General features: G+C 40.1%; 1 protein-coding gene across 2 annotated transcripts in view; it reads left to right on the plus strand.

Moving 5' to 3' along the window:
* Positions 1-347: 347 nt before the first annotated feature.
* The window catches only part of COPS3 (COP9 signalosome subunit 3), a 29,236-nt gene continuing 9,597 nt past the window's right edge, over positions 348-19,986 (plus strand). Inside the window, exons 1-8 of one of the 2 annotated variants that reach the window (XM_004381017.3) lie at positions 348-498; positions 3,589-3,718; positions 5,924-6,036; positions 6,132-6,181; positions 7,691-7,783; positions 9,251-9,430; positions 12,014-12,154; positions 13,817-13,990. In XM_004381017.3, coding sequence (XP_004381074.1) covers positions 444-498; positions 3,589-3,718; positions 5,924-6,036; positions 6,132-6,181; positions 7,691-7,783; positions 9,251-9,430; positions 12,014-12,154; positions 13,817-13,990 — 936 coding nt within the window. In that variant the 5' untranslated portion in view covers positions 348-443. Of the gene's footprint in view, positions 499-3,588; positions 3,719-5,923; positions 6,037-6,131; positions 6,182-7,622; positions 7,784-9,250; positions 9,431-12,013; positions 12,155-13,816; positions 13,991-19,986 lie in introns of those variants that run through there. The other variant, XM_023735554.1, reaches the window with a different exon arrangement.

Consider the following 19,986-nt stretch of genomic DNA (forward strand, 5'->3'; position numbering starts at 1 on the left):
TGCCTGGCTTCAGAATCTGTGCTCCACTATCTCATAGGAGAAAACTTACGGAAGAGGCGTTCAGTGAGCCGGGTCTGAAGCATTTGGCTAGGTGGATAAACCGGGTAGCCATCCTAACAAAAGCTGAAAATATGAGCTTCTTTATGAGTTTTGTTTCTCCCTCGGCCACTGGCCCCACTCAATATGGCGGTATGGACCTATTACGCGGGAGCACAGGAAAAAAAATTCAGAAAGTTAACTTCCGGCTACGGCGAGTACCGGAACGGTTTCCACGGAAACAGTAACTGGTTCCCAGGCAGGTGAGCTCTCGCGGTGCTTGAGAGGGAGGAAGTGACGACAGACCCTTCTGGAGGCCCTCCGGGGGACTGGTGCTACCCCTCCTCCCCGAGCGGCCGCTTTTTCCCGCCGAGCTGCCTCCGCTGCTTGGGCCGCCCGGGGGAAACATGGCGTCTGCCCTGGAGCAGTTCGTGAACAGTGTCCGGCAGCTCTCGGCTCAAGGTGAGGCCCCGGGCCGTGGCTGGGTCTGGCGCGCCCGCCAGGCCCCCAGGTGGTGGGGCTGTGGCCCCGACGCCAGCGCGGACGGGCAGGCGGCCCTATTCGTCCTGAGACTCTTGTCTGGGATTGGGCTTGGGGTGGCGGCGCTGAGACTGGGGGCCAGGCGCTGCTGACTGAGCCGCCCCCTCAGTCTGCATCCCTGCCTCCGCTCTCGGGGCCCGCCGCCAGCCCTCCCTCGGACGCTGCGCGGACCCTCTTCTTCCTCCACCCTGCCCGGGCCTCTTGCACGGGGCGCTGCTCTTGACAGTTTGGGGGCGGCGACTTCCGCTGGACTCTACCGGGCGCTCATTGGGCCCTTTGTCCCCCTTTGCCATCGGTGATTGGTGAGCTACTTGTCTGTCCCGGCGGCCCTGGGTCGCCTGCTGACTAGGCCGCGGGGCCCGGCGGGCAGCGAAACAATCCAGGGCGCCCCGCGCCACCGATTCTGTACCGGCTGCCGGCCGGCACACGCCCGGGAAGCCTCTGCGCGCCTATTTTAGTCCTACAGAATGCAGAAGGAACCTTCGCTCACAGGACTCCGTTTCTAGGGGTGGAATTGTTACCGTTACTATTTTGTTCTTAATTTCGCTGTTTTGCTCATTCATCCTATCATCTGAACGTAAAGCACCGGTCAGACTTCTGGACTCAGGAATTAAAGAAATCAGATGCTAGATGAGAAGGCCCCTTTAGCTATCTTGTGCTTCAGGGTTATCTTAAAATAGAAATAATAGCCCCTATCTGTAGAGTTGTGAGGATTGTGTGAGAGAAACCATGGAACAAACAGTGCCTGTCATATAATGGGCAATAAGTCAAGTTAAAAATTATTAACAGCCATTAACGAACGTAACGTTCTAGGAGATGTGCGACCTTGGGCAAGTCACCTTTAATCTCTTGAGTCTCTTTTGTCTCTGTAAAAATGAAGCTGTGATGTCTACCTTACTGTTGTTGTAAGGCCTGGATGATCTGCTGTGGAGCCATGCTTAATACATAATAGTTCTCCTTCATTTTCCTTATTATTGATAGGAATTTGGTTCACAGAAAAGGCATAGACTTGCATTCTCCATGAATGAGGGACCATTCATTCATTTATTCCACACACTTAGTTTCTACTTCCTGGGATGTCATGTGGTTAGAAGATCTCAGTTGGAATCTCAGTTACTTAATGGGCCAGCCACTTAATTTCCCTGGGACGATTTCCTATTTTACAAAATGAAACTAGGGCTGTTGTGCCCATCAGATGGAATCCCTTATCTGAAAGCTTTGGGTACATGCTCAGCAAGACACTATTTTAGGGGCAGTCTGTCAGAGGTGAATGTGATACACGTACTGCCCTCAGTTTCTGTGCCTCATGCTCACTGCAGATTAAGTGATTTTTTGCTATTTTCTATGCTCTTATTCAGAATTTTCTAACATGGACATTAAATGATGGGGATGTTATAATTACCAACTTTCTCTAAGTAGAGGGAATTTCGTAGGCCACATCTCTGGTTGTGCTCATTTCAATGCACCCTGAGGCAGTGAAACTTACTTTTGACTTTCCTCTTGGCCAGGCACTAATTAACTGTCTTATGATTTTCTAGTCACCCAGCTTTTATTTGTCTCAACTTGGCCTGATTTATTTAATTGGAGGGAAAATAATGGACTGAATTGCTCACTTCTGGGTGTTTCATATGGTAGTAAATGTATTTAAAGTAAAAAAGGGCAAGTAATTCGACTAGAAGAAGCTGCTTATTTCATACCTACTAGTGAGATCTGTGGAGCTCTGGTGGTGCAGTGGTTAAGTGCTACGGCTGGTAACCACAAGGTCGGCAGTTTGAATCCACCAGCCTCTCCTTGGAAACTCTATGGGGCAGTTCTACTCTGTCCTGTAGCGTTGCTGTGAGTCAGAATCAACTTGATGGCAACAAGTTTGGTTTTTATTTTTTAGTGAGATCTATAATAAAATGTTGGTGACTTGGTATTTCTCGGTTCAATCTGTGTTTTTATCTTGAAAGTTGCTACCTAATAAGATGGTGGGTATATGTTCTTGTTTTGCAATGCATGTAATGACAATGAGATGTTTCCTTTATTTCTTGGTAAAACTGATCAAATTTTAAAAGTGTTGTAGTATAGATACGCCAGAAATTAAATTATCAAAGTGCTTAGCTACAGTCACTTGGATTTTAAGCATTATTCTATTTAAGTGTTTTATTAAGAAAGGAAATATACCAGAGCTACTAAATAGAAATAGCCAGTATTGGTACCTTGAAGTTCAAAATGTAGAAGAGAAATATTGAAGGAGGAAACTTAAGAGGCTAATGCCATGGACTTGTATATATACCTACCACCATCAATAAAACAGCCAGTGGAATATGGGAGTATACAGTGTGACCATGGCATCTGTCATCAGAATAACCATCAAAATGGGTAAGTTCACTCAAAAGTAATAATTCAGGTCCAATTAGATTCTGTACCTTAGTTGTTAAAACATAGCAGTGTAGTATAATGGAAAGAACGGTGGACTTGTTAGGAGATTAAATAATTTAATAAACTGCCAGTTGGTTGGCTGCTAAGCAGGCACTGTATTCCAGGGCAGGAGAAACAGGACATTCCCTCCACCCCAGGAGTTTATGTTGACCATTTAAAAGACTGGTAATGTAACCCAGATAAATGAAGATCTGAATTCAGATAGAGGAAGGAATAGAGCTGAGAGATGTAGGAGGTAAAATCAAATCATATTTGGTGATCGTTTGAATGTAGAGAGGATGGTGAGGTAGGTAATAATAGTACTGTGTAGATTTCTGGCTTGGAGGACTGGAAAAGGGAATGAAGGGGGGAGAAAAGGAGAAACCTTAGGGGCCAGAGGAAAACAGAAGGTCTCTTGTACCTTCTAACTAGCTCTGAGCCATGGGCTGGTGTTTCATTTCTCTGGCTCTTCAGGGCCCTCATCTGAAATGAAAGATATAAGGAATCATCTTTAGGTACTTCTAGCTCTGAGATACAAAGTCAGTGGTTACATCTTCTTTAGTTTTGTTAACACTATAACTTAGTGATAGTGCTATTTCTGTTTTCCAGGGCAAATGACTCAGCTTTGTGAACTGATCAACAAGAGCGGGGAACTCCTTGCAAAGAACTTATCCCATCTGGATACTGTGCTTGGGGCTCTGGATGTACAAGAACACTCTTTGGGGGTGCTTGCTGTTTTGTAAGAGATATTTTATAGTTTTATGGTTGTTTAAAACTGAACACTGTCTGGTTTTGTTGTTCTTTTGGTGTATAAAGAAAACCACTTGTTTGGTGTATAAAGAAGACCACTTGAGCTCTTCTGCAAAACTAAAGTCACATAATAGTAGTTGCATTTGTTCTGACTAATCATTGTTACCATTTTATTCAGTTTTATATATATATATATTTTTTACTCTTGTTTATGTTTATACAGATTTTATAAACTTAAAATAACGGTCATCTCAATTGCGGGCACTGCAGTTTACATTTATCTGAATACTTTTTTTCATGCAATCTATAAGGTTGTCTATATTTTCTAACTTGGAAAGAAAATAGGAAAAGGTGAGGGAACAGTACGATGAAATATATTGACTAAAATTACCAGTAATCCAAAGCAACATTGCTTAGAATTTCTTCAAACAAGTTAAAGTGGTTTAGTTTAAGACCAAACTAAATAGACCTTATTTCAGATGACATTCCTTGTAACTGTGTACTTGACAGTAGAATTATTTTTCTCTTATTGGTATAGTATTATAAATGGGGATATTATGGTTGTCATGAAACTAGGAAGACTATAAATATGTTGAGAAGAAATTGACCTAAAGTGAGGGTCTGGCTTCTTTCACACTAGGATTCCTGAAACAAAGATACGTGTCAGGAACGTTTAGAGAAGAAAGTTGGTTAGAATGAAAGGGTCTAGAGGTATGCTGTATGGTAGCCAGTAGCGGTATGTGGCTATTTAAATTAATTAAAATGAAACAAAGGGAAGGATTCAGTTCCTGTTACACTAGCCACGTTTCACATACTTGGTAGCCACATGTAGCTGCCGTGTTGTTAGTGCAGATATAGAGCAGCTCCCATCATTGAAGAGAGTTCTGTTGGATGGTGCTGGTAGATATTTCTACTGTCTGTGTTTTGATTTATATAAAAGAACAGATGGCATGCATGTTTTATCCACACACACACTCACACGTACATGTGTATCAAGTAACAATGTACACAAAAGCATTTTGAAACTATAGAGTATTTTACCATTGTAATCATGTATCAGTTAACATGGATAATGTGTGGAAAGAACCCTGAACTTGTGGCTGAGCCCTGTGTTTGAATCTACATTCTTCCACTTACGAGGTATGTGGCCCTGAGCTTCATTTTTTATTTGTAAAATGGAAATTATAATACCTGGGCTATTGTGACACCCAGATGAGATTGTTTTTGACACATTTTGATAATTTTGAAGTGTAATTACAGGTGTAAGATGACATGGATGAATGCAGACAAACTTTAAAATGTAGAATAATTTTTAATATGTAATAATATTTCCCATTTCATTTTTCTTGAAATTAGTTTCAACAACTGATTTTTTTTAAAAAGAAGAGCTTGAAGTTAACTTATAAACAAATCATCCTAAATACCCTGATGGTGGTAGCTTATGCGATTTCTCCCCCTAAACCTATCTCCACCCCACTCTCTGAGTGTTTATCACAGCAGTAGGTGGCACCACCATTGCCACATTACTCACACTGGACCATCTGCATCCCTCTCTTCTCACCAGCTTCACTCATTCCCTTCCCTCCCCTCATCAAGCCTGTCAGTCCTCACAGATAAACCTGACACCATCATCTCTCTCCAGCACCGCTACACTGCCTCAGTCCTGGGACCATCTTTGACCTGAACTCTGCCACAGCCTCCAAACCAGCCTGCCAGCTTTCATTCCTTGCTCCGTCAGTCCACGTTCCTCAGAGCAGAAAGAAAAACAACTGATTTTTAAATGAGTAAATAAATAGTCCAGACAACATTGGAGCTGAAAAAAAAATTTTTTTTTTTTTAAATATGTGTTTAAAAGTTTATATTTAGTTCCTTGGGGAATATTAGAGGACCTGATATTTGGCCTCATTCAGTGGAGTTATTTGTTTTGAAAAGGGGCCTGTTTTTGTAAATCCCGTTGTGTCTGTGTTCTGTATCTTGACTGTGGAGAACCTACAATAATTCCTTTACCTAGACTGGGAGAATCTGGGGGACTCTGGTTCTTAATTTCTAGAAATACTGTTACTCATTTAACTGAACCAAGCACTGAAGGTGACACAGTAGGGGCAGAAGGCAGGAAGTACTCCTGGCATGAGTTGCTTTTACATTTTCCACCATGAAATACCAGGGTAATTAGGTTTTTTTCTCCTTATTCTAGGTTCGTGAAGTTTTCTATGCCCAGTGTTCCTGACTTCGAAACGTTATTCTCACAGGTTCAGCTTTTCATCAGTACTTGTAATGGGGAGCACATTCGATATGCGACAGACACTTGTAAGCTAAATCACACTTTGATATTTTTCATAGAAGGTGTTTTGCCCGTGGTGTAGTTATTTATATTTTCAATATTTTGTTATTGTTACATCTAGTTGCTGGGCTTTGCCATCAGTTAACAAATGCACTTGTGGAAAGAAAACAGGTAAGAAATGTTATTCAAGTATTCCTAATTCTGATGTATATCTAATTTGCAAAATGAACTAATTTGTTAGGATTCCAGGTTAGTACTAAGAATCCTAACACTTAAATATATGTAGTCATTTCAGAGTACTGAACGTATTTGGTGTAGGGACAACTAGCCTGTATGTAAGGGCTAAGTGGGGCCGCATGGTACGCTACTGGCTTTTTTTCGTTTTAACTCCTTTCTAGTAACCTTTACGTTGAAATATGCTGCTTTGTTACTTGTTTTTGATTTTTTTTTTAATTTTTTATTATCATGATTTTAGATGTAACAAAAAACTTCTAAGAATAGTTTAAAGAATTCCTATATACACTTCTCCCTGATTCTCCATATGATGATATTTTACCACGTTTGCTTATCCTTTTCTCTTTGCTGTTGTTGTTGTGGAGTTGTTGCTGATATATATTCTAAACCATCAGAAATGAAATTGCAGACATGAAATCCCTTACCCCAAAATATTTCAGTGAGTGTTTCCTAAAAATTAGGACATGTCTCTTACATAACATTCATACAACAATCAACATCAGGAAATTAACATTAATATGATGCTTTTAACAAATCTACAGCCCTTACTCTGATTTTACCTGTTCTTCCACTAATGTTTTTATGGCAGATGAAAGCCCTAGGTCATGAATTGAATTGCCTTGTTATGTCTCTTTAGTCTCTTTTAATCTGGAACAGTTCATTGGTCTTTATCTTTTATGATATTGACATTTTTAAAGAATTACAATTTGAGTGTTTTTTTTTTATTTAAAGTAAACTTCAAGACTGGTGGTTTGAAGGAGGCTGAAAATGGAAAGAATCAGCTGGTATTTTGTAGGAGTATTAAATAAACTGTGGTTTGAAAGAGATAGCTAAAAAAAAAATTAAGTCTTTGTTGAAAAAATGTGCAGGTTGTTCAGCTATTTTGTAGTCACGTTTTCTGTCCAGAAATTGATTGGGCATGACTTGAAACTCAGTTTTACCCACTATTTAAAATCAGAGCAGTAAACTGCCAGTTTGTAACTTTGTGGTATTAGTGTCAAGGGTAATTCTCTATCAAGCAAGAGACGTTATTGTTGGAGAGAACTTACACGTGATACCTATATGGCTGATGGGAAAACGGCAGTATCCTTCTTCACAAGCGTCCTAAGCACAGGCACTCCTCTGTTGTGTTTGGAAAATATTTGTTAGATGTAAATGTCATGAACTGTTGAGAAAGTAATAATGCTTTTGATTATTAATCTTCATTGTAATGAGAATTTTACAATTCAAAAAAAGGTACTAAATTATTTTAAGTATCATCAGAAACATCTAAGAAGACATTTTGTGACTTAGGGATAGAAATTTCCTGAAAGAGTATGGAAACCTCATATTGCTATTTAAAGGAACCTATCAATTAGTGTTATTTTTTATTTGTAAGTGACAACATAAGATCCAATGTGCTGCCATCTTTGAGAACTTATCTGAAAGAGATGTCATTTCTGACAGCCCCTGCGAGGAATTGGCATCCTTAAACAAGCCATAGACAAGATGCAGATGAATACAAACCAGCTGACCTCAATACATGCCGATCTCTGCCAGGTAAACAGCCAAATGTGTGACTTACAACAAATCGGAGGTGTAAGGTTGTGGATTTGCACAGTGTTGGATTAGGTGGATGAAGGCAATTTGGTAACAATTGTGATATGTTGTACACATTGAAAATTGTAGATGCATCTGTTAGTAAGGGAATTTTCAATAGGATACTGGATGCAAACTATAGAATGGAGCTCAGCTGTAAGCTTGTGATGTGAGTAGAACAGATAGGATAATTAAATGCTTGTAAATGTTAAATAAGTCATTTTCATTTTTTTAATTATAAAAGTATGACAAAACGTTTACCCTTTTTACGTGTATAACTCAGTGACAATATCAAGTCATCTTCTTTATAAGGAATTGTGGAACCTGAGACTAAATACAGATAATTTCTTACACCTTAAAGTTCTATCCGTTTATTTATTTTATTTTACATGGTTCAGAATCCAGAAAGCACAAAGGAGGGTATAGAAGAAGTATCCCTCCCACCCATTTCTTTCCCAAAGGAAACAAGTGTTATTAGTTTCATGTGCATCTTCCAATGATATTTTATGCACATACAAGCAAATCTTGGTTATTATTCCATAGCAGTTCCTTACAGCTGCAGGATATTCCGTAATATGAACGTGTCATAGTTTAACCAGTCCCTATTGGGTACTTGGATTGTTTCCTTAATGAGTAACATGGTAATGGATCACTTCAAACACATGTTCTAATTTTTTTTTTTAAACACTTTTTGATTGAAGTATAACATATTACAGTGATTTGCACTGATCTTAAGTGTACAACTCTACGAGTGTACATGTATATCTACAACCGTGTGACCGCCACCCAGATGCAGAACTTTTCCATGTGCTTGCTGTCTCGAGTTGCACAATTCCCTGCACTTACCTGAAAGATTCAGAAATTGAAAAGGATTAATTTAAGGGAAAAAAACAAACCAAACCCACTGCCGTTGAGTCAATTCCAACTCATAGCACCCTATAGGACAGAATAGAACTATGTCATAGGGTTTCCAGGGAGAAGCTGGTGGATTCCAACTGCTGACCTTTTGGTTAGCAGCTGAGTTCTTAACCATTATGCCACCAGGGCTCCAATTTTAGAAAAGCCTTCCATTTTTATCTCACCATGCTGGTTTATTTCTATTCCACTAGTTCAACCAAGAGAAAAAGGACACAGTGTTTCCTCATCTATAGATAGATGGGCAGTGCATGGGCTAAGTGATAACTAAGCTGTATTTCATTTGTGAAGTGCTCAATCTTATAGCTGGTTAGTCTTTATAAAGAAGTGCTATTTTGTTCTGAATGGTTCAGAAAATGGAGTAATGTGTCAGCATTTAAATTACTTTCATCAGTAAAACGTAAAACAAAGTATCATAGTCTTCAAATTTCTGAAATCTATGAATTTCCTCCTTTTGCTAAAGCCTGCCAAGAGTAAAGTTAAAATGATGATTCAATATAAATTTCCTCATAGCTTTGTTTGCTGGCAAAATGCTTTAAGCCTGCCCTTCCTTATCTTGACGTGGACATGATGGATATCTGCAAAGAGAATGGGGCGTATGATGCAAAGCACTTTTTATGTTACTATTATTATGGAGGTATGATCTATACTGGGCTGAAGAACTTTGAAAGAGCGCTCTACTTTTATGAACAGGTAACTGTGCCTCTAAATGTCTTGGGGTTGTTTTGAACTTGTGAGATCAAAAAAGTGTTCACTTAGGTATACAGCTGGAGCTGATTGAGCCCAAAGCCTTGGAGTTTGAGGTGGAGAGACTAAGATTGTTTCTCTATGGCAGTGTAAACTGTCCATTTGCTCCTTCACTTAGCAATAGCAGTGGAGGAAGAGCACTATTGAATGGTTCCAATCTAGGCTGGCCACTTGCATGCTCTGAATTGGGGCAAGATATGTACATCTCTTGACCTCTGTAGCTTCCTCTGCATAGGGAAGATGTTGAACTGAATGATCTTATTGTCTTGTTTCAAAACCAGGTGTGGTGTTTTGTTAAGTTTTATTTATTTTAATGTGTAAGACGTGGTTCAAAATTCAAAGGGTATTAAGAAATATACGGTGAAAGCCCCTCCCACCCTTGTCCCCTGGCCGCTGGTCTGTGTCATGAGACATATTACATAATTTGATAGACTATTCAAGATAAATTAGTCAGATGTTCATAAATTCCTGCTTTACTTACAGCATATATTAAGGTAATAAAGGATATTCTACAAGTTCAGAGAGCTCACAATTTAGTTGAAACCGTAGTACGCATATCTGTGACTTTCAGCATTGCCTCAGTGAGTGTTGGATTGTGGTACGCTAGGTTAACAGACACTGCTGAGGGACCCAGGGAAGTGTCACCCTAAAGTGGTGGTAGTCAGGGACAGTGTCATTAAGGGATGTGTCTAGTCCGAATATTAAATTGTCAGCATGACTTCTCTTTAAGCAAAGATGCACAGTCAAATTTTGCAGGTCTTCTGATAGCTATAAAAACACTCTAAAACTATTTTAAAAAGCCATTGAATGCATTGTTTTATAGCCAGTGTAATAACTGATGAGCATACTGATAACTTCATATCAAGATGATGTGGGTGTTGAAAAGCAAAGTATGTAGTGGACTTAGAAAATATTTCTATCACAAATAACTAAAATGTTCAAAATAAAACATTTTTTACATTTGTAGCTATAAACCTTTTACCTGAAAATTAACTTGCTCCCTGAAGTTGCCCCAAGATGAACATTGTCTAGTGTTTTAATGAGATGCATACAGTTATCTGCGGTATTATTATCTTAATTTCAGAAGGTGATACCGATTTTTATTATTGCTTTAAAAAAATTCCAAACTTATTGGGGAGAAAAATTCAGATCATACAGCACTGTATAAAGCAAAAAATATAAAGCAGATTGGCCTAGTTAGTTTACCGGCCCCTGTTGATGGAAATTTAAGTTGACTCTGGTATTTCACTGTTAAAACGGTGTTACAATGGCAATCATTGCACATCTGTCCTTGCATTTATATGAGTGTTTCTGTAGAATAATCTCAAGGAAGGGGCATTACAGGCTCAGTGGTTTGAATTTTGATTTGGAAGATTTGGGCTGATTTGGGTATGATAGATAGTTTTCAATTCTTCTCAACCTTCATAAGTTGAGGTGAAATAAAGTAAAAAGGCAACTCACAGAATAGAGGAAAATATTTGCAAATCATATTTCTGGTAAAGGATTTGTATATAGAATGTATAAAGATCTCTTATAACTCAATAATAAAAAGACAAATAACCCAGCTTAAAAATGGGCAATGGATCTAAATAGACATTTCTCCAAAGAAGATATACAAAAGGCCAAGAAGCATATGAAAAGACACTTATCAACATTAGTCATCAGGGAAATGCAAATCAAAACCACAGTGATATACCAGTTCACACCTAGGATTTTTAAATTAAAAAAAGACATCCAATAGCAAGTATTGGCAAGGATGGAGAGAATTTTGAACCCTCATACATTGCTAGTAGAATTGCAAAATGGTGCAGCTACTTTGGAAAACAGTTTGGCAGTTCCTCAAAAAGTTAAACATGAGCCAGCAATTCTACTCCTAGATACATATCCAAGAGAAATGAAAACATAACTTACATACAAAAGCTTGTACATGAATGTTCATAGCAGTGTTATTCATAATAGCCAAAAAGTGGAAACAACCCAGTATCTATCAACTAATGAGTAGGTAAATAAAATGTAGTATATCCACACAATGGAATATTATTTAGCAATAAAAAGGAGTGAAGTACCAATACATGCTACAGCATGGATGAACCTTCAAAGCATTACGCTAGGTGAAAGAAGCCAGACACAAAATGCCACATACTGTATGATTCCATTTGTATGAAATGTTCACAATAGTCAGATAGATAGAGACAGAAAGTAGATTAATGATTGCCAGGGGTGGAGGAGGGGATGTGGCAAGTGACTGCTAATAGATAGGGGATTTTGGGGGGGCAATGAAAATGTTTTGAAATTAGATAATGATGATAGTTGCACACACTGTACTGAAAACCACTAAGTTTTGTACTTAAAAGGGGAGATTTTATGGTATATGGATTGTATCTCAATAAAGCTGTTATAAAAGTTATAATAATAATGGAACTTTTTGTATGAGCGTTGTTTTTTAACTAAAGTTGATACATGTGGTCAGTTGCTCTTTCCTGCTATGGTGTGCTCTCTCTTTATACTAAACACTCTTCTCTTGCTCAGGCTATAACTACTCCTGCCATGGCGGTCAGTCATATCATGTTGGAGTCATATAAAAAGTATATTCTAGTTTCTTTGATATTACTTGGCAAAGTACAACAGCTACCAAAATATACATCTCAAATTGTGGGTAGATTCATTAAGGTGAGTTTTTAAAATAAAACTGATCTTCTTAGGTGGCATGTTAAGTCCATAAAGAAATTATACCAATATGGTTCTGTAATTATATTTTATAATGATGTAGCCCTCCCACTAGCTTCAAATTAGTTAAACAGTAAGTTTCTACTGTGAGCTTCAGTTCAGTCCAAACTCCCTAATCCCATTCCAGTGCATACACATTCTGGTCACCCCTGTTGGAATCGTGTTTCTCAGGAACCTGTTTTCAAACCTTCACTGTAAGTAGTTGCAACCATAGATGTTTAAGCTCCTATAAGGGTAGGTTTTTTTTTTTTGTACTTCTTCATTACATTTTAGCCATAATAGTGAAAAAGCAGTGCCAATTTTATTTAACTCTCAATTTGTCTGAATGTTGATTTCTTACTGTAGCCCATGTCTGAAGACTACAAGCTGCACTCACGGAACTTTTGTTTCAGTTCTCATTGATGAACTCAGCTTTGGGTCCTGACTTTAAAAATGTATTTATGTATTTTAATTTTGAAGTATATGCTCTTTTTTTCTTTTTTTTAACTGAGCAGTTTAAAAGGATATGCGGGGTCACCATCAGTTTAATAAGTTTCACCCGATCCTCCTTGTACAGAACTCAGAATTTCAGGATGTTGGGATTCCTGGTGATGAGATATTTATGCTGGCATGGAGTCCTTTGCGTAAGAGTCCAGTTGTGGGAGTAGAGCTCTAGGCTGCCTAGTTGCCGGAGGTGACGGTGGTGCGGGGGGTGGTGGGAAGTGGTTAAGAGAGCTCCCTGACTCCCTGTGGAAGGATGATGGGGAGGTAGGGTTAGAGCAGCCACACTCAGGTAATGTCGAGGAACTCTCATGGATCCTTCACTGGTCCCTGAGCTGGCCTGCTGTAGCATTAATGCTGTAATAAAGTGGGGTCTTCATGACTTGAGGACACCATCGATAGGAATTAGTGATTTACTTACAATGACATCATAAATGATGAAAAGAACGCAGACTTCAGGGTCAGAGATGTGACTTGAATCCAGTTTCTATCTGTTGGTAGTGCTCCTCAGTACCACTCTACATTCAGCTCCAATTTCTGACTATTTCAAGTAGGGGGTAATGTATGTAAAATGCCTAAAGCAGCTCAGGCCCTTCGTAGGCCCTCAGCCACTTGTGTTCTTGTTCCTGTCTTCCTCCTTGCTAGCAAAAGTAGCAGATTATCCCATTGAACCTGATGAAGTGTCTGCTTGTGTGTAAGAAGGAGTTGGGAATAATGGAGATTTTGCCTTTTTTGTTCCCAATATACTGTAATTCATCAATAGACAAAAGTAGAGAACTATGATGGAGGAAGAGATGGGCACGCCTTTACTGGCCTCAGTGCAGGTCACTGCTGTGCTGGTTATTCGCACTGTACCACAACGTATTATTGACAGTAAATTACTCCATAATAAATTTCAGTGTTGGCCTTAAAAACTAGGCATTTGCCTTGGGTAATTTATAATTTGTTAGATAATAATAAAGGGTGTCGACTTAGGATCTTATCCTGATTCATTTGATGTTTTCCTTAATTTTTTTTTTTAATTTAATATACCTGCTCAAGACATACTGCCAAAAGTTTTTTTGCTTCCTGTAAAAATATTATTCCTCTAAATTTTTAATTTTTTATCTCCCCTTAAACCTGTAGCCCCTTAGCAACGCGTACCATGAATTAGCGCAAGTTTATTCAACCAATAATCCCTCAGAACTCCGAAATCTGGTGAACAAGCACAGTGAAACTTTTACTCGCGATAACAACATGGGACTGGTGAAGCAGTGCTTGTCGTCTCTTTATAAGAAGAATATTCAAAGGCTAACAAAGGTGAGGCTGTGCTGCCCTCAGATGGCATCTTCTGGTTCCCCCACGCCTGGTTTCTCTCCCCTTCTTTTCAGTGCTGAGGAAGCAGGTGCAAGGAGAAAGTGTGACAGGATTCCTGTATTAAGAAGGAACTCTATTCCAACTGATTTTTAGAACAACTTTTGGTCTTTTCCAGACTTGAGTACGGTATTAGAGAAGAGGAACAGGTGACGAAGAAGGCAGCCGATACAGCTACACTGTAGCTTTAGAAATGTCAGCAGTTCACATGATGATTCTAGTGATGCAGAGATAAATCTTTCAGGGCCAGTCTTGGAGCCTGTGAGACTGAGCTGAACCTATTTACATTTCTTACTGGAACACCATACTAGTCTGGTGTTAACATTTAGGCCAGGCTTGTACAAGCTAAATGCAGTTGAATGGTGGGATGTGAGCAAGTTAGATCATTATTCTTTTTGAAGTGAAAATAACGTGATGGTTTTTGATTATAGAAAATATGCTTACTATCGAGTGTACAAATAGTACAGAAAAGTAAAAAAGAAAAATGAAATCCTATGTGTGTTAGGAAGGCATTTGCTGCAAGTAATAGGAAAAGTACTAAGTATCTTAAACCAATAAATGGAGCATTGCTTTTTTCTTTTGAGAAGTCTGCTCAGAGATCCAGCAATTCACAGCTGTTGACAACATGGTGGATCTATACCTGTGCATACCCTCTGCCTTATATCCCAGTGGTGATGGTGGAGGAGGAAGGGGGGGGAACAAGAATAGGGGGTGTTGCTAGGGCTGTCTAGCGTTAGGAGGGCCGCTGAGCTACTGATGGAGATTCGGGAAAGAGATGGTGGATTTGACAAAGTGAAGACCCAGAGAAGGTGACTTCCCTGGCCCCCAGGAGAAGCTCAGGAAGAAGAGTGGCGAATCTGGGGGTAGCAGTGCGGGTCAGCAAACTGACAAGAATAAGTGCTCGTGCAGGAGAAGAGAAGGAAGGGTGAGGAGATGGTCACTGGACAGAAAAGGATATTCCTTCCGGACATTCTAGAGAGAGTAATTATAGCTTCCTGTCTTGGTTGTCTAGTGCTGCTATAACAGAAATACACAAGTAGGTGGTTTTTAACAAACAGAAATTTGTTTTCTCACAGTTAAAGAGGCTAAAAGTCCAAAATCGGCACCAGCTCTAGAGGAAGGCTTTCTCTCTGTTGGCTCTGAGGAAAGGTCCTTGTCTCTTCAATTTCTATTCTTTGGCTCCTTGGTGATCTTCATGTGGCATAACATCTATTTTTCCCCATCTCTGCTGTCTTAACCTGTTCCTTTTATATCTCAAAAGAGATTGACTCAAGACACACCCTACACTAATCCTGCCTCATTAACGTGAAAAGAAAACCCATTCTGAAATAAAATTATTACCACCTGTGTAGGGATTAGGATTTACAACACATATTTTTGAGTGTCGTGGTCCATAACACCGACTAACATAAATAAATCAGCAGAGAAGTTGAAAAAAAGTTCATTTGTAGGAGAAAAATGAAAGAGAAAGCAGCCCAAGAAAGATCAAACACAAATTTAACCTGTCAGCCAGAATAAAGCTGACCTGACTCACAGACTGAAAACAAGAGCCTAAGATGCTCAAGGCAGTAAGCAGGCTGCTTTCTCCACAGAATTGTTTATTTGCCCCAGAAGCCAACATAACTGCTCCAGCCTCCAGCTCTCACCACCAAGTTGAGGTTCAAGTAAAAGAATCAAAATGTTAGAAAGGACAAAAGTTGGTGCATGTGCAGAAAAATGTTAAATTGCAACGTGGCAAATGAAAATAAAGCTTGAGAAGTCTACTAAGTAGGCATCATTACAAAAATCATCCATTTACTATCTTGTGAAAAGACTCAGCCACAGTTTATCACTTTGGAATAAGTTAGTAGCTTATAATTTGAGAAGTAAGTAAAAGAATATCCAGTTTTGTATTTTGTATTAGATAAATCCAGAGCAAGAGTTTCACAAAGAAAAATACACAAACATACACAAATGGTCTGGAGGTGACTAGCCCTGGACTGGGGAAGTGACTCTGCGAAGGTGTGAGTGTCTGTGTCCGGGTCCTTCTGGGCCTCCTCTCCTTAGCAGGTTGCCTTATGGCACCATCTTTGACATAGTAGGCACACCTTTTGTTTGGCATCATGTCCTAGTGCCAAAATAATAGAAGGGGGACAACCAAAGGATTTCCTAGCCAAGGTAGTCTCTTTTTTATCAGAAATTGGAAAATCAAATGCTTTTCAAGAAGTCTCTACAAGTCGACTTTGCTTAAGCCTCACTGACTAGAACTCAGTGACTGTGGCGTTACTAACTGGAAGATGACTAGGGAGAACGGGTGGGGTTAAATCGTCACTTGCCAGTACCAAGAGACTGTTCAGTATTAACATTTTTGTGGCTATTTTTCTAGATTGTCCTTCTTTGTCTCTTCTCCCTGGGTATGCATACACTGCCAATTTACATAAACTTGGGATCATACTCTACATGCAGGTTTTTTTTTTGAAGTGTCTTAGTCATCTAGTGCTGCTCTAACAGCAGTACCATGAGTGGATGGCTTTAACAAAGAGAAGTTTATTCTCTCACAGTCCAGTAGGCTACAAGTCCAAATTCAGGGCGTCAGCTCTAGGAGAAGGCTTTTTCTCTTTGTCGGCCTTCTTCTCTTTGGTGTTCCCCCGGACTAGGAGCTTGTCTGTGCAGGGACCCCGGTCCAAAGGATGCGCTTTGCTCCCGGCACTGCTTTCTTGATGGTATGAGGTCCCCAGCTCTCTGCTTGCTTCCCTTTCCATGGTACAGGCCACATCCCAGGGAAACTCCCTTTACATTGGATCAGAGATGTGACCTGGGTAAGGGTAGTGTTATAATCCCATCCTAATCCTCTTTAACATAAAATTACAATCACAAAATGGAGGCCAACCACGCAATTCTGGGAATCATGGCCCAGCCAAATTGACACACATTTTTGGGGGGACATAATTCAAACCATGACACTTATCACAGGGACAGAATTTATAACACATAAGGAGATCACCTATAACCTCATCATAGTGATAGAGTTTACAACACATAAGGAAATCACATCAGATTACACAATCATACAATACTGGGAATCATCACCCAGCCAAGTCAACGGATATTTTGGGGGGACGCAATTCAATCCATGACACTCCACCCTTTGGCCCCCCAAAATTCATGTCTTTGTAACACTCAAAATATACTCATTACAGCAAAAGTCTTAACTCCAAGTCCAAATTCCAAAAGTCCTCTTCATCTGTGAAATCTAGAATACAAGTTATCTGCTTCCAGAGGTACAATGGCAGAACAGGCATGAGCTAGATATTTCCATTACAAATGGGAGAAACTGGAGGAGGAGAAGGGATAACAGGCAGAGAAGAAGGGATACTAGGTACCAAGCAAGTTAGCAGAACACATTACATTAGCTCTCGAGGCTTGAAAATAATCCTCTGTTCTCTGAGACAATTTACACAATAGACCTGCCCTCCAGACACTAGGTAGTAGCCACAGTCTCCAGATTCTGAGTGGAGGCCCCTCGGCCCTGGGCTTCAGCTCTGCCTTCCAGGCCCACTGGGACGGCAACTCTGCTCCCTTGGCTTTAGGCACACCATTCTAGTCCACCGGAGTGACACCTCCACCCTTAGAAACACCAGGGGCCATGGCTCTACCCTTTGAAACCCCAGAGGTCTAGGCCATACCTTTTGAGACTGAGGCAGCTCGGCTTCTTGATTCCTTGTCTCTTCAGCTTCTGCTTCCTGTGGCCTCTCGGGCTTCGGGCCTCATGCCCGCATCTGCCCTGATGGGGCAAGTGTTCCAAAACTTGGTAGCTCCACCGATAAGTGCCCGGAGGCACCCCACTCCACCCGGAAGCCTTCGGCACACAGGCATTCAGCTCTCTTGCTCTGTGGTTCGGCAAGCCTAACTCCACCAATAAGTGCCCGGAGGCACCCCACTCCACCCGGAAGCCTTCGGCACACAGGCACTCAGCTCTCTTGCTCCATGGGTCGGCTCCAGCGCTGTCTGGCACTGGACTCCTGGTTCTGCTGCCGCCGGTTCTCTGCTGCTGCCGGTCCTCTGCTGCTGTCACTTCTCTATCCATTCGCAGTTTCAAAACTGCTTCCACATTTTAGGTGTCTGTTGCAGCAGCACCCTATTCCTGGTACCAAATTCTGTCTTAGTCATCTAGTGCTGCTCTAACAGAAATACCACGAGTGGATGGCTTTAACAAAGAGAAGTTTATTCTCCCATAGTCCAGTAGGCTACAAGTCTAAATTCAGGGCATCAGCTCCAGGAGAAGGCTTTATCTCTCTGTCGGCTCTGGAGGAAGGTCCTTGTGATGCATCAGTGTTCCTTTGGTGTGGGAGCTTCTCTGCGCAGCAACCTCAGGTCCAAAGGACGCGTTCTGCTCCCAGCACTGCTTTCTTGGTGGTATGAGGTTCCCATGTGTCTCTGCTCGCTTCTCTCTTTTATATCTCAAAAGAGATTGCGGTAAGAGACTATCTAATCTTGTAAACCTCATCAGCATAATCTCATCACAATGATAGTATTTACAACACATAAGGAGATCACATCAGATTACACAATCATACAATACTGGGAATCATGACCTAGCCAAGTCAACAGATATTTTTGGGGGACACAATTCAATCTATGACAGGAAGTAATTTGACTTTAACAGAAATAACATGCATTTGACAAACACCTACGTAATCAAGGCTCTATTCTAGGGCATTGAGGGATACAGAAGAAGTTTCAGATCAGGTCCTGCTGTCAAGGGACTTGGATCCTTAAGGGATGCAGGGTCGAGGTTCTCCGTGCTATTCTGTAGCTTGCTTTTTTTGTACAGTTTGTCATCAGCTTCTTTCCACAGTAACATAGGCCGGTTATCCATACGTAGTATTCCATTGTATGAATGGAGTATGATTTGTTCAACCAGTCCTCTACTGATGGACATTCAGGTGGACATTTCTATTCATTTTGAAATAGGAAAAATGACCACTTAATTTTTTTTTTGTTTGTGATAAAATACATACAACAAAACATTTGCCATTTTAACCATTTTTAAGTGTACAGTTCACTGACATTAAATTACAATTGCCATGTTGTGCTACCATCACAACTTTCTATTTCCAAAAGGTTTTCATCACCTCATATAGAAACTCAGTGTCCCTTAAGTGCTCACTTCCCATTCTCTCCCTTCAGAACTTTTGTCTCTGCATTTGCCTATTCTAGATATTTCATATATTAGTTCTGTTTTTAGAAATGTTCATTTTTGATGCCTCATTTGTGTTAAACTACTTATGTAGTTCTTAGAATTAACAATTTCATTTTCTTGATTGCTCCTATTTCTTTTAGTTTCTCCACATTAGAGTATATGTAGATTTTATTTTTTGGTGATTGGGTTGTAAGAATTTTCAAGATCAGGGTTTTCACTTGCCTAGCTCTGAAGGTACGGTTATTGTAAATATTGCCAACCCCGCCCACAAAAAAAAAAACAAACAAACTGTTGTCGTCTAGTTGATTCTGACTCATGGCAACCCTGTATGTTACAGAGTAGAGTTGCTCCATAGGGTTTTCTTGGCTGTAATATTTACAGAAGCAGATCATGGCCTTTCTTCCACAGTGTCGTCAGGTGGGTTCGAACCACCAACCTTTAGATTATTAGTCGAGCACAAACCGTTTGCACTGCCCAAGCACCTAAAGAAAGTTTATAATACAAAATTTATGTTTATAATACAGAATTTAAAAGATACGAAAATCTCCATCCAATTCTTGTACCCCAGCCACTGTTTTTCTTTCCGCAGAGGTGACCAGTATTACCAGTTTTTTCTTGATATCATTCTGGAGATAAGTCTATGCACACACAAGCAAATATATACATCCACACAAACCGCATGCATACATATATATTCCTCCCATTTTTTTACACAAATGTTAGCATACCATATATACTTTTCTGTACCCTCCTTTTTTAT

The sequence above is a fragment of the Trichechus manatus genome, unplaced genomic scaffold (assembly GCF_000243295.1).
Source record: "Trichechus manatus latirostris isolate Lorelei unplaced genomic scaffold, TriManLat1.0 scaffold00080, whole genome shotgun sequence".
Taxonomy (NCBI): Eukaryota; Metazoa; Chordata; class Mammalia; order Sirenia; family Trichechidae; genus Trichechus; species Trichechus manatus.